This window comes from Chiloscyllium plagiosum, unplaced genomic scaffold, assembly GCF_037043375.1.
Source record: "Chiloscyllium plagiosum isolate Xiang-an unplaced genomic scaffold, Cpla_swu_hap1 HiC_scaffold_49, whole genome shotgun sequence".
Lineage (NCBI taxonomy): Eukaryota > Metazoa > Chordata > Chondrichthyes > Orectolobiformes > Hemiscylliidae > Chiloscyllium > Chiloscyllium plagiosum.
In genome coordinates, this window is record NW_028270187.1 from 1,050,039 (window position 1) to 1,065,126 (window position 15,088).

General features: G+C 43.0%; 2 protein-coding genes across 3 annotated transcripts; both read left to right on the forward strand.

The window, feature by feature from the left end:
* Positions 1–569: 569 nt before the first annotated feature.
* On the forward strand, positions 570–9,285 carry LOC148135350 (histone H2B 7-like). 2 transcript variants are annotated; one of them, XM_087984775.1, is made up of 3 exons: positions 570–911; positions 1,038–1,145; positions 7,804–9,285. In XM_087984775.1, exon 3 carries the CDS (start codon positions 8,015–8,017, stop codon positions 8,393–8,395), a length of 381 nt encoding a protein of 126 aa, XP_087840901.1. In that variant the 5' UTR covers positions 570–911; positions 1,038–1,145; positions 7,804–8,014; the 3' UTR covers positions 8,396–9,285. The 2 variants fall into 2 exon arrangements, with proteins under 2 accessions (XP_087840901.1, XP_087840902.1); XM_087984776.1 differs by having other exon boundaries at positions 7,839–9,285.
* A 5,042-nt stretch (positions 9,286–14,327) lies between these two features.
* Positions 14,328–14,891, forward strand: LOC148135351 (histone H2A-like). Its single transcript, XM_087984939.1, has one exon. It carries the CDS (start codon positions 14,406–14,408, stop codon positions 14,889–14,891), a length of 486 nt encoding a protein of 161 aa, XP_087841065.1. The 5' UTR covers positions 14,328–14,405.
* The last annotated feature ends 197 nt before the right edge of the window (positions 14,892–15,088 follow it).

Sequence of the window (15,088 nt, forward strand, 5' to 3'; positions counted from 1 at the left end):
AGCCTCATAAAGGGACAATGTCCCACCTTGAAACGTTCTCTGCCCTTTCCCCCACAGCCACAGGAACTGGGAGAAAAGGGAATTGGGGAAATGACCAATTGATGTTTGTTTCTGGGATCCAGGGGCGGGGGAGAGCGGCGCATGCGTGAGGCTGTCACTGGTCCCAAAGCCGATTGTTCCTGCGGAGAGGAGCGCATGCGTGAGGCCCTGCCCCCGCGCGGCCATTGAGGAGCATTTACTCAGTGAGTGGAAGCGGTTTGTTTGAAACAGACCGCAATGGAGAGCTCCGAGCCCAGGGAAGGGAGGGAACAGCAGGGGCTCCTTCCAGCAGCACATCGGGATGGGAGCCTGGGACACACAGGGGGCTCCCACCCCCGGATTGATTCGGGGGGAGGGAGGGGAGAACCGGGAGCTGGTTGGGAGATGCCGAGCGGAGCAGGAACTGGGCCCGGAACTTGGAGTGAGCGGGCTGGGGGGGAAGGGGGAGGCCTTTCTCGGGCTGTGTGTGGGTGGGGGGCTGCTGGGGGAGACAGAGCGGGAAGGAGCTGCTGTGGGACATTCCTGTGGTTTGCAATCCTCTGAACACTGATGGCAATTCATTGTTTGGCTCCTGTTTCAGGCTGTCTGTTGATATTGGGCAGTGAATAATGGATGCACAGACTATAATTGTGTGACAATCCCAGAAAGGACACGTACTAGACTCAACAGATTCAAAGTTTCGAGTGAAACATTAGAAATAGCGCCTCTACTTCCCTTCAAGTAGTGTATTGGCAACTTGATATTGATGTATGTCACCATTGCAGCTGCATCAGGAATTCCCAGTCATGGAGGTGTACTGATGTTAGTTTCTGGATCTCACCCAATCGTTAACAAATGGAAATAAAAGAAAAGGAGATGAGGGGCAGCTCAAGGTGAAAGTGGAATCAAAATCTGGTTCTGTTCGAATTGCTGAGTTTCAAAAATCCCTAATGATTATTAACTGAATGCCACACTGATCAGTTTGATCTTGCCTAACATGTCTTAATGTTGGTTTACAGCTGAAAAATCTTCTGTCTCTCTCCAAGCAAATATTCCAAGGACCAAGGCAACCTAATATTTCCTCAGTACAAAGCTAAGTGTGATCAGCTGCTTCCAACAAACACCAGGTATGTTACTGCTGTCAGAGTGGAGAATTTCCTTTCCACAGTCTCAGGTCAGATTGAAACAGACTTAGATTGAGTTCAGTTTCCAGAGACTTATCCAAACAAATAGTCAGACACAACCGTGGAAAGACAAGTTTCTTTTTTCTCTCCATTCTCCATAGATGTCTTCCCACTTCCAATTAATATCATTCATAATGCATTAACATTCACACCATGTTTGAAGTGTTAGACTCCTTGTCTAAAGTACATAATTGGGGAGTAAATGAAGATTGTATTTAATAAGGGCATTTTAAATTTCACAAACCAGAAAGATAATGACATCACACTGTTACATCATTTCAACAACCAAATATGACAATTAGTGAATCATTACTGAGCACACACACATACACAAAGGAACTGACTGATTCAGATTGAGTCCCAGAGACACTCAACATATCAAAACACAGGGTACAAAGACTAATAACAATGTACATCCATGTACATTGCAGGAAACAGACGTGAATGCATACAAAATGTTTTACAAAAACAAGCACCTAATCCCATTCAGCCAGCATTCCATTTCAATGTGTGTCATGGCAGCAGAGGAGCTGCCAACCCCTCCTTTATCTCAACAGAATTCTAACCTTGTTCAGCTTGCAGGCAGAGAAACCATGTTTTCCCTCTACCCAGCAATAAGTTCATTTTTAAAAAAAACTTTGTGTAACTTTGTTCCCAAATTCACTTCAACCTTGTACAAAGAGTCCCACTTGTCCCACCCAATGAAATATTACAAAAAAGGAAGAAAATAGAATGTCATTTCCTCAAATTAACCATAGAATCAAATAATCACCTTTTATTCTGATGAAGAAAGATCAATTAGCCAAATCTTGTAATTTGTAAATTCTCTTTACACAGAACATTGAATATTACAGCCCATTACAGGCCATTCACCCTTGATGTTGCACTGACCTGTGAAACCCCTTAGCGTTCATTAGCAGAGGGATTGAATTCAAGAGTCGTGAAGTGATGTTGCAACTGTACAGGACTTTGGTTAGGCCACATTTGGAGTACTGTGTGCAGTTCTGGTCGCCTCACTTTAGGAACGATGTGGACGCTTTGGAGAAGGGGCAGAGAAGATTTACCAGAATGTTGCCTGGAATGGAGAATAGGTCATACGAGGATAGGTTGAGAGTGCTAGGGCTTTTCTCGTTGGAATGGCGAAGGATGAGGGGTGACTTGATAGAGGTTTATAAGATGATCAGACGAATAGATGGAGTAGACACTCAGAAACTTTTTCCCCGGGTGCAACAGAGTGTTACAAGGGGACATAAATTTAAGGTGAAGGGTGGAAGGTTTCGGGGAGATGTCAGGGGTGGGTTCTTTACCCAGAGTGGTGGGGGCATGGAATGTGCTGCCTGTGGGAGTGGTAGAGTCAGAATCTTTGGTGACCTTTAAGCGGCAATTGGATTGGTACATGGATGGGTGCTTAAGCTAGGACAAATGTTCGGCACAACATCGTGGGCCGAAGGGCCTGTTCTGTGCTGTATTGTTCTATGTTCTATAACCCAACCTGACGCCCATCTAACCTACACTATTCCATTATCATCCATATATTTATCCAATGACCATTTAAATGCCTTCACAGTTGGCAAGTCGACTACTGTTGCAGGGAGGTCATTCCAGTCATTCCATGCTCTTACTACTCTCTGAGTAAAGAACCTACCTCTGACATCTGTCCTACATCTATCACCCCTCAATTTAAAGCTAATTTAATTCACATTCACACATATCCCCTCGTGTGAGCCATCACCATCCGAGGAAAATGGTTCTCACTGTCCACCCTAACAAATCCTCTGATCATGTTGTCTATCTCTCTTAAGTCACCTCTTAACGTTCTTCTCTCTAATGAGAAGAGCTTCATGTCCCTCAGCCTTTCCTCATAGGGCTTTGCCTTCATATGAAGGCAACGTCCTGGTGAATCTTCTCGGTGCACTTTGCAATGTTTCCACATCCTTCGTACAATGTGGTTACCACAAATGTAGGCGATACTCCAAGTGTGGCCACACCAGAGTTTTGTACAGCTGCTAAATTTACCTGGATGGTTTAAATATTCCCCACTGTATGACAGAAAGCACAAGTCATTTTGCTATTGACATTCCCACCAAAAGAGCATCATAAGAGTACTGCTAATGACTTGCACCGTCACACTACTGAACAGAATTTCCTTTCCACAGTTTCAGACCTGATTGAATCAGACTTAGATTGAGCTTAGTTTCCAGAGACTTATCCAAACAAACAGTCAGACACAACCGTGGAAAGACTAGTTTCTTTTTTCTCTCCATTCCCCATAGATTCAGAATAGAACAATGAAATGAACTAGCCAGTTCTTTTTCCTGTAGAAGGAAAGCTTTGGTCAGTCAGCTGCAATACAGTTTATTTGTTTGTTGCCCTTTCCCTCACACATTAACAACAGAATGTAACACCTATCCATTTCTCAGCATTATTCACAAAAGTATGTAACTATTCTCTGAGAAAAGCTGATGGCATCCTGAAGAACAGCCCCTGATATCATTCCTCCCAGTTAGACTGTGCACTGAAAGAGTGAGAAATCTCTTCACTTTTCCATGACACAATCCATTACACAAAACAAATGAACTGAGCAGAACTGACAGGCATAGATTGATAACTAAATTCACAGATTCACAAAGCAGAAGCTGGCATGTGCAGATTGATGACTATACTTATAAATTTACAGGGCAGAAGCGTACAAAAGAAGATCGATAACTGTAGTTCCTTGCTCACATTGCAGAAACATGTATATATAGATTGTTGAGTACAGTTTCTAACACATAGTACAAACTGAAAAGGAGAAAGTGGTAACTATATTTACATACTTACATAACAGAACTGGCAGGGATAAATTACTAAGCACATTCACATACTTACAACACAGAAGCGAATAGAGAAAGATTGATAAATGCATTCACACATTCACATAGTGGATACTGACAGTTACAGATTAATAACTGTAACTGTACATTCAGATACACAGAGCTGAAACTGACAGGAACAGATTGGTAAATATACTCAGACTTTCACATGGTAGTTACTGACAGAGAAAGTTTGATAACAAATCTATCATGTCGACACAGCAGAACCTGACAGGAACAGATTAATAACCATAATACTCCTAGTGTCACATTGCATCAATAACTCATCTCACACTTTCACCGAGCATCGATAACTATACTCAGATTGACAAGCAAAAACTGACAGGTATAGAATGACAACTATCCTCTCACATTTGCTGTTAGAAACTGAAGATAACTATGCTCATATTCACATGGCAGAAACAGTTACAGCTTGAGAACTACAGTCACCCATTCACATTGCAGTAACTGACAGGGACAGATTGATGATGACACCCACACATTGATATGACAGAAACCGACACAGGTACAGATCGATAACTAAAATCACATATGGATGTAGCACAAACTGACAGGTAGAGACTGATAATGGCAGTGTAATTCATATTGCAGACACTATGATTGATAACTACACCCACATATTCACATAGAAACTGACAAGTACAGATTTGATATCCACAGTCACACATTCATATTGCAGTAACTGACAGGGATCCTCCCTATGAAATATTACAAAAAAGAAAGAAAACTGAATGTCATTTTTTGATTTTATCAATATAAGTTTTCCACTACATCCCGAGATATACTTGATGATGTTCCAGAGATTTAGTCACCTTTATGTTTTTTTAAATACCTCAAGGACCTTCTTTTCTGTCATGTATACTGTTTTCAAAACATCAATAATTATTTCCCCAAGTTCCCTACCCTCCACCATTACAGAATGATAACTAAGTTCATATATACAAATAGGAGAAATACACACATGCACAAACCCAAAACTGACAAGTTCAGATTAATAACTACACTCTCAGATTTACAGAGCAGAAACTGACGGGCACAGCACGATACCTGCTTTGATGTATTCACAGAGTAGAGTCTGATAGGTACATATGCATGACACAGCTCATGCATTCACCTTGCGGAAACTGACAGGTATAGATTAATCACTACACAAAGCAGAAACTAAACAGGAAAAATTTGATAACTACGTTCGCATAGGAGAAACCGACCGGTACAGATCCACTCTCACATATTGATATAGCAAACAGAGATTAATTGGCACAGATTAATAACTGCAGTCATGCATTAGTTGGGAAAACACACACATATTTGCATTGTGAAAGCTGACATGTCCATGTTGATAACTATATTTGGATGCTCACAGCAAAGACAGATTGATAATTGCACTATATTCACAAAGCAGAGTCTGACAGGAAGAAATTAATAAGTTTATTTCGATTTGGACATAGCTGAAACTGAAAGCTTTATAAATTGATAACCTCATTCACATATTCACAAGAGAGATACTGACAAGGAATGATTGATAAATACACTCATATATTCACCAAGCAGAAACTGACTGGTAAGTGACTGATAGCAATACTCATTCTCATAGCTGAAACTGCCAGATAGTGCACATATCAACCAATATCATTCACATAGCAAACACTCACATGGACGGATGTATTACTTTCTCAGATATACAGAAGAGACACTGACAGGGACAGATTGGTAATGACACTCCTCTTGTCAATAACAGAAAATCACAGGAACAAATCAATAATAACACTCCCACTTTCACGTAACATAATCTCACAGATACAGTTTGTTAGCTACACTCAATTTCACAGCAGAATCTGAGAGGTGCAGGTTGGTAACTGCCTCACATATTGACTTGGTAGAAACTGGTAGAGGTGGATTCAAACATGCTCACAAATTCACATTGAAGAAACTGACTGGTATGGACATGGACATCCAGTCCCTGTACACCTCCATCCCGATTCCTGAAGAAGGGCCTGTGCCCGAAACGTCGAATCAATTTGATAAAGACACTCAACGTTTAGGAGAGTCTCACATGTACCTGACAGGTACAGAGTGATAAATGTATTTACACATTCTCAAAGCCAAACACTGACAGTTCCAGATTGATAACAACACCCTCTCTCACGTAGCAGAAACTGGCATGGAAATTTGAAAACCATACACTATCGATAACAATATCGATTGGAAACTCCATTTATAGATTCACACAAAGTCTGACGGGGCAGATCAGACCTCAATTCAGGTAAACTCATAGGTACGTAAACTTTGACAGGTACAGATTCAGAGAGCAAAAATTAATAGTGAAAGATTGATAAGTTCACTTTTACATTGGAATGACTGTCAGGAATAGATTGATAAATGCACCTACATGCACAGAGCACCAACTGATAGGTACAGATTGATAACTACATACCTGTGTGCACACAGCAGAAAGTGACATGGACAATAACTACATTCACATATTTGTATTGCAACAACTGACAGGGACACATTAATTGACCATCACTTGTTCATATGACCAACCTGACAGGCATAGACTGAAAATGACAGTCTCGTTCACACAGCAGAATCTGATGGGCAGAGATTGATAACGGCACTCTCACATTCACATTGGCTGCAACTGACAGGTACAAATTGATAAATGCATTGACGCATTAACATACCAGAAACTGATCAGTACAGACTATTACTGACACTCTTAGATTGACAGATCAGAAACTGACTGGGACAGGCTGGTAAATAAACTCACACATTTACATTGCAGAGACTGACGGGTACATATTACCAGCTGTATCTGAACACATTTCACCATTTGTAGCCCATTGACATGCGCACTATTTTGAAGATGGATAGACTGAATTCCCATCCAAAATATACACTCAGGAACTGAAACAAATCTGGAGAAAGTGAGGATTGCAGGTGCTGGAGATCAGAGTTGAGAGTGTACTGCTGGAAAAGCACAGCAGGCCAGGCAGCGTCCGAGGAGCAGGAGAATTGACATTTTGGGCATAATCCCTTCATCAGGAAGGGACGGGCTTCCGGATGAAGGGCTTCTGCCCGAAACATCGATTCTCCTGTTCCTCGGAGGCTGCCTGGCCTGCTGCGTTTTTCCAGCACTACGTTCTTGACACTGAAAGAAATCATTTGTTTTATTGAATTTCTCTTTTTGTGAAGCATGTTTATTGGACATTACTATATTATAATTCATGTGGTCATCAGAAAATAAAAGGCACAGGTCACAATAAAAGTTCCCTTTTATTTATGGAGGTAATCAAAGTAAAACTGACAGTGTTACACACACTGGCAGCTATTCTGAGGCATGTATGAATAGTTTGGGCCTATTCTCATTGGAGAATTGAAGAAGGATGGGGAACCTTAAGGGGAAAAGAAAACTGAAGGGGGTTGACCGATTAGATGCTCGTAGAATGTCCAGAGAGTGTCTACAAAGAGTGTAGAGCAAGAAACACAAACAAGCTGCAATTGTCAAGTAGTTCCATCATTTCCAGGAGAGAAACACACTCCCTGTCAGATTGCACTGCATTTTGTCACTTGACATCAGAAGTGATGCCAATTTTCAAATGGATGAGAAAAGAGAGCCATCATTAAAAGCTGCAGGATAAATCGGTATTAGGGCCTCACAATTTAGAGTGAGCTCGGAGGTTGAGCCCTGCTCAAGATTTCGGTTTGTGTTCCCCATGTCATTGCAGATCCTGATGGATCCACATTTTCGGATTCTCTGCAGGTCAGCATCGTGTCCCACATGAACCAATGAGAGCGAGGTGAATATTTCCTGTAAGGCAGCCAATCAGGAAGCAGGCCTTCCCCATCCCTCATTAGCATGATTGAGGTGGTCAGTGTATAAAAGGCGAGCTCGGAGCCCCCTTTCCCCTTACACTGTGTGTGAAAGTGAGCGGCAGTATGGGGGATGAGAAGAAAGCACAGCCAGTCCCCAAAAAGGGCGCTAAGAAAATGGTCAAGAAGTCGGCAGCGAAGGGCCTCAAGAAGAGGAGGCGGTCGAGGAAGGAAACTTACTCCATCTACATCTACAAAGTGATGAAGCAGGTTCACCCCGACACCGGCATCTCCTCCAAGGCCATGAGCATCATGAACTCGTTCGTCAAAGATATTTTCGAGCGCATCGCGGGGGAAGCTTCCCGCCTGGCCCAGTACAACAAGCGCAGCACCATCAGCTCCCGGGAGATCCAGACCGCCGTGCGGCTGCTGCTGCCCGGGGAGCTGGCCAAGCACGCCGTGTCGGAGGGTACAAAGGCGGTGACCAAGTACACCAGCTCCAAGTGAAGGACACCATTGTACTGACAACAAAAACCCAACGGCTCTTTTAAGGGCCACCTTACACCTTCCGTGAAACAGCTGGACTAGTATAGTTCTGGGTATGTCCGGTTAATGTCTCCACGGTATTTGGGGTTTATGGATATTGTGTCAATGAATGAGTGCCCGCCGACCCTATGCGCGCCTTATTCTCGGATATATTCCTGTATATCCTGTAATCCCTGCCCGGGAGGGAGATCATGTTAAATGCCACAGTCATTTCTCAGCTGCTTCCGCGTTACTCGGATCAGTTCAGGAGCAAAAGCTCCCTGTGGGGTATGAACCCCGAGTTTCACTCCCGGCAAACAAAACCACCCGCCGGCAAGCAAGGAAAATGTTTCCCCCTCCGTCCCATTTTACTTGGGTTTTATTTCCAAATCTCCATGCGAGTATTGTCCGGATGCAGAATGCTCGAACTGCTGCCGGTGAGAGCCTTTCAAAATGATCTGCAATAACCCCAGAACAGCAGCAAGACTGGCATCGGAAATGTGGAGCTTTTACTGATCTCTGATCGAGTCCAATAGGGAGGGCAACTTTCACATATTCTCGAAAGGCGGTGTTCGCTGTTAACGCGCCCACGCCGGAGAACGTTATCTGATGTTTGAGCAATATAACCGGGTGCTCTTGAAATGTGAAAGAAATGATTAGTTGCACATTGCAGTGTTTGGCGCCTTTTTTGTTTCCGCTGAGCTTCAAGTTCAGAAAATCCCATTCAAGATCAGAAATGGGCAGATGGAAGTGGGCTAGGGAATGAGGTAAAGGGAGACTATGTAAAGTATACATTTTTAAAGTAGGATTAACTCGAGTATTCGTGCATTCTTCTGTGTTAAAGTCTCACCTTTTCATGACATATTGGCGGGCTTTTCAAATTGGAAAGAAAGCGGTTGATGATGAGGGGCCGGTAGCTTCCGCCTTCCTCACCCTGCCCTCTCCGGATTGGGGAATGGAGCAGCTACCTGTTTGGGAATTGAAACAACGTTTAGGGGATGTTGAAGAGGTTTGAAGAAGAATGTGTGACCTTTAGGGGAAAAGAGAACTTTCTGAAGGGAGTTGGGCAGTAGATGCTGGGAAAATGTCACTGATTAACATTTTATTTTCAAATCTCCATGCGAGTATTGCCCGGATGCAAAATGCTGTAAATGTTACTGTCTGCTGTCAGTGACAAACTTTCAAAATGTAAGGGACACCGTTTAGAATATGAGGCGAAGAAAGAAATGTGGAACTTGCTGATCTTGTTATTATTTCACAGTGAGCCGTTGGTGATGGTTTATGAGCTGAGATGAAGACTTGATAACCATATGTCTTTGTTTTATTAGATAAGGGAGTCTCTGGGTATGGGCAGCAAGCAGGAACATGTGATTCCAACCATACCTGGAGCAATTTGTGATCATTTCTTATGACAGAATACACAGAGGCAGATGAAAATACCACAAATGTCTGACTTTTGTGATGGTTTTCTGCTCGGAGATCTTCAACATGACAGAAACCTGAATAAAATAATAACTGTCTGTTAAAAAAGACATATGGTTATCGAGCCTTTACCTAAGCTGATCAACCAGCACTAACGGCTGGCTGTGAAATATAACAAGATCAACAAGTTTCACATTGTTTTCTTCGACAGAAAGCTTCATATTCTAAACTCTGTCCCTTACTCTGGATACATTGTTAATGATTTGGATATGCTGCTGTTGGGTTGGGGTGTACACAGTTAAAAAATCACACAACACCAGGTAATAGTCCAACAGGTTTAATTGGAAGCACGAGCTTTCGGAGCGATGCTCCTTCATCAGGTGGTTGTGGAATAAACAATTGTAAGACACAGAATTTATAGCAAAAGTTTACAGTGTGATGTAACTGAAATTATACATTGAAAAATACCTTGATTGTTTGTTAAGTCTCTCATCTGTTAGAATGACCATGACAGTTTAACTTCTTTCAGATGTAAATCACAAAACTTTATTTAAAAGTTACATTCTCAGGGTAACTGGTGTCAGGCCAGATCAGATGTTGAAGGTGTTCACCCCCTGTGTTCTGTTGTTGGTGTTGGAATGTTTGGACTGATTCTAATCTAAAAAATGAGTTAACAAAGTCTTACATGAATTCATGCAGTTTTTGAGCAAAGTTCAAATTCGCCTCACAATCACAATGCACATATGGGTTTGTGTGTGGGTGTGGGGGGGGGGGGGGGGCGTGGGGAGGTGGTGGTGTGTGTTGTGAGTGTCTGTGAGACAGAGAGCGAGTGGAAAGGTGTCCAAGTCTGTGTGAGGGTGCATGTGTGAGTTTGGGAGTGTGTGTCTGTGTGTGTAAAGGAGTGTGTGTGTTGGAGTGTCCCTGTGTGTATAGTGCAATGGTGGTCACCTGTAGTGTGACATGGACCCAAGGTCCCAGTTGAGGTCCTTCCTGTGGGTACTGAACTTTTACAAAAGGTTTTGGGATTTACATCGGAAAGAAGTGAAACTGTCATGGTCATTGTAACAGAAGAGAGACTTAACAAACAATCAAGGTATTTTTCAATGTATAATTTCAGTTACATCACACGAAACTTTTGCTATAAATTCTGTGTCTTGGAATTGTGTTCTCCACAACCACCTGATGAAGAAGCAGTGCTCCAAAAGCTAGTGCTTCCAATTAAACCTGTTGGACTCTAACCTGGTGTTGTGTGATTTTGAAATTTATACTGTTAATCAGTGACATTATTCTTTTCGCCTCAAGGTCATACATTCTTCTTAAAACCTCTTCAACATCTCGTAAATACTCTACAATGCATGACAGAACTAGGAGGCATCATTCTCCATACACTTTAACTGTAACTTCCTGATATCTGTGTACTCACAGATCACATACTGACATATTTAATAACAAGTCTTCATGACTTTAAAAAAATTAACCATGTCTTTCATCAGAAACTTAGATGTTGAGACATTTCCTTGCTCACATGTCAGTGATTTGACAGAAACTCAGTAAAAACAAGACTGAAAACAACAAACTGGCAGTTCCAGAATGAAATTCAAAGCAATAAATTGTTAGAATATAATACGACTGTCTATTGACGAGAAACTGACATAAACAGTGTAACAACAGCCGTGACATTGCAGAAGTTGGCATTTGGGAGAGATCGGACAAGCTCGGGCTATTTTCTTTTAGATGGTAGGAAACTGTGGGAAACCTTGTCAAGGAGTATAAGATCAGGTGAGGCACGGATAGGGTGAATGCACTCAGCCATTTTCCCAGGGTTGGGGAATCGAGGACTAGAGGGCATCATTTTATGGTAAGTGGGGAGAGAATAAAAGGAAACTTGAGGGGCAACATTTTACACAGACAGTAGTACACATATGAATGAGCTGCCAGCAGAAGTGATTGTATTGGGTACATGAATAACAGTGAAAAGGCATTTGGACACATATGTGGATAGGAAATGTTGAGAAGGATATGGGCAAGTGCAGGGAAATGGGGTTAGTGTGGATGGACATTTTGGTCAGTGTGGACTAATTTGGTCCAAAGGGCCTGTCTCCGTACTGCAGGACTCCATGTCTGTATAACGGCTGCACTCTATAATATTGATAGTGACTGATCTTCCCTAGAAAGCAGAAAAGAAACATTATTTTATTTTTATTTCCTCAGATAAACAAAAGACCTCAGTCAACTGACTGTGTGTGTTCCTGCCAATTGTTGCAGTTTTCTCTCTCAGTCCAAAGATGTACAAGTTCAGTGCATTGGCAATTGTCCATTGTGTTCAGGCATTAATAGGTGAGGTGCGTAAGTCATGGGAAAATGCAGGGTTACAAGGATAGAGCAATGGGATCAGTCTGGGTGAGATGGTCTTCAGAGGGTCGGTGTGGATTTGTTCGTTAAAATGGCTGTTCCACAATGTGAGGATTTTATGATATTGGAAGAGTTTGGAGGGATATTGAACAAAGAAAATTTCCAGCCCAGGAACAGGCCCATCGGCCCTCCAAGCCTGAGCTGATCCAAATGTACTGTCTAAACCTGTTAGGTCAATTCCTAAGTGTCTGTATCCCTCTGCTCCCCACCTACTCATGCATCTGTCCAGACACATCTTAAATGAATCTACCGTGCCTGCCTCTACCAGCTCTGCTGGCAACACGTTCCAAATGACCACCACCCTCTGTGTGAAGTACTTGCCACATGTATTCCCCATAAACCATCTGCCACTTTTCCGCCAAACTCTCCAATCTATGTATATCCTCCTGTATTCTCTGACAGTCCCTTATGCTTTCTCCCACTCCACCAATCTTTGTGTCATCTGCAAACTTGCTGATCATACCAACAGTGCCCTCTTCTAGATCATTTATGTATATTACAAACAACAGTGGCCCCAATACTGACCCCTGTGGAACACCAGGTGCTGGCAGATGGGACTAGATTGGGTTGGGATATCTGGTCGGCACGGACAGGTTGGACCGAAGGGTCTGTTTCCATGCTGTACATGTCTGTGACTCTATGTCAATGTATAAGGTATGCCTCTTACAATGTGCTGCAGTTATAAATACAAACACAATGTCAACTCGCAGAAGTTGATATTCACAGTTTAGGGGTTTGGAGGGTAGGAGGTCTGAGACTGTCGAATATAATATCTGATCAAGTGCACAATTGTAGATATGACCTGAAACATATCCTTACATCAATGACTGACCCCTGTACAGTAAAACAAGAAGTTACACTACAGAAGGTTTGAGTTACTGTCCAGTAACATACTGACAGACATGTGAAAACTGAAATAGAGTGAACAAAAATGCTGGACATCCCAGGAACAGATGGGCACAAAATGCAGGAATATTTCCAAATCGTGTAAAAGTTTGACCACTTCCATCAGTGTTTGATGGAGACAGAATAAACCCCATCTTGAAGTAACAGTAATTGACTATTACACAGAGGACCAGAGCCTCAATGGACAGATGTTGAGTTAATGCCAAATAAGGCCTCGACAGTTACAAAGTGACATGTATATAACATGCCAACAGATGTTGGTTAACAGACGTTCACATAAAACTGAGAAGTGCTATAAATCCCTACATGGAACTGCAATACTCGTAAATGAAATTGCAAATTCTTGAGGCGGGGTGTTGGGTGGATGGGGAGAGGCCTTCATAGACAACCTCTCCCTTGTCTGTAGAAAGACAGCAGATTAAACCCCAGAGTCATTTCTCATTTATTTGTTCAAGTTACTAAAACGCCGAGGTGGATTGTTCACATTTAATTTCACTCCTTGCAAACAAAACATAAGCGTCCATATTTTTCAGTCCCACGGACAGATGCCTTTTAACATCTGCATTTTATTTTCATTTCCAATGCGCGGGTTGAATGGAATTTTTCAGAATTGCAATAAAAAGCATTCTTTCAGCTGTCAGTGAGAGGCTTTCAAAGTGAACCGAGATAACACCAAAACAGGTGCCGGACTGAAATGGGAATTGTGGTGCTTGGGCTGAATCTAATCTCCAGCAAGAAGGGAGGAAGACTTTCAAACATAATCTAAAAACGGTGTTTACAGTTGGTACGCTGAGCCGGAAGAACGTTGTGTGCTGTTTTATCAGCATGTCGTGGGTGCTATTGAAATGTGAAGTGAAAAGACAAGTTGCAGACTGCAGTGTTTCACCGGTTTAAGTTTCAGCTTCAAAAACCCATTGTCAAGATCAGAAAAGGATAGATGTGGGTGGGCAAATGAGGGAGACAGAGACCGTGTAAAGTCTACATTGGTATTCTTAAAGGAAATTAACATATAGGATTAGGAATTATTCTTTGTGAAACTTCCTCAATGTTTTGTCCCTGATTTCTCAATCTAAAACATTTTCCTATCTTTAAATTGGCGGGATTTTCAAATTGGAAAGAAAGCGGTTGATGATGTGATACCGGCAGGTTCCGCCCTCCACCCCGAGCCCTCTCCGGTTTGGCGAATGAAGCAGAAATCTGATTGGGAATTGAAACCACATTAGGAGATGGTGAACAATGTGACCAATCAGCAATGGCCGCCCCACAATCCCCACCGAAGGTAGAAGAGGCCGCAATGTGGGCGGATTGCAGCATTCTCTGTGTCAGTGCTTGTGAGATTGTGGCAATGTCTGGAAGAGGAAAGGGCAGTGGGGGCAAAGCTCGCAACAAGGCGAGGTCTCGGTCATCCCGGGCTGGCCTGCAGTTCCCGGTGGGCCGTGTTCACAGACACCTGAGAAAGGGCAACTATGCTGAGCGGGTGGGTGCCGGAGCGCCGGTCTATCTGGCTGCGGTGCTGGAGTATCTGGCGGCTGAAGTCCTCGAGTTGGCCGGTAACGCGGCCCGGGACAACAAGAAGACCCGCATCATCCCCAGGCACCTGCAGCTGGCCGTGCGCAACGACGAGGAGCTCAACAAGCTGCTGGGAGGGGTGACCATCGCTCAGGGCGGGGTGCTGCCTAATATCCAGGCCGTGCTGCTGCCCAAGAAATCCGCCGCTGCTGGGCCCGCTAAAAAGTGAAGGCACCATTCTTCAATCTGACAACCCAAAGGCTCTTTTAAGAGCCACCCACAGTATCTGGGAGAGAGAGTAGACCCTGACAGCGAGCCGATTAATTTTGCCTTTTAATGTGAAGAGCCCGGGATTTGGTCATTGATCATGAATCACGCTTATAATCGCGAAAAGAATTTATTTTTATTTCAATACGGAGAGGCCCG

Excerpts from the sequence above, each read along its gene's own strand:
- LOC148135350 (XM_087984775.1), top strand. The coding sequence starts at position 8,015 with ATGGGGGATGAGAAGAAAGCACAGCCAGTCCCCAAAAAGGGCGCTAAG.
- LOC148135351 (XM_087984939.1), top strand. The coding sequence starts at position 14,406 with ATGGCCGCCCCACAATCCCCACCGAAGGTAGAAGAGGCCGCAATGTGG.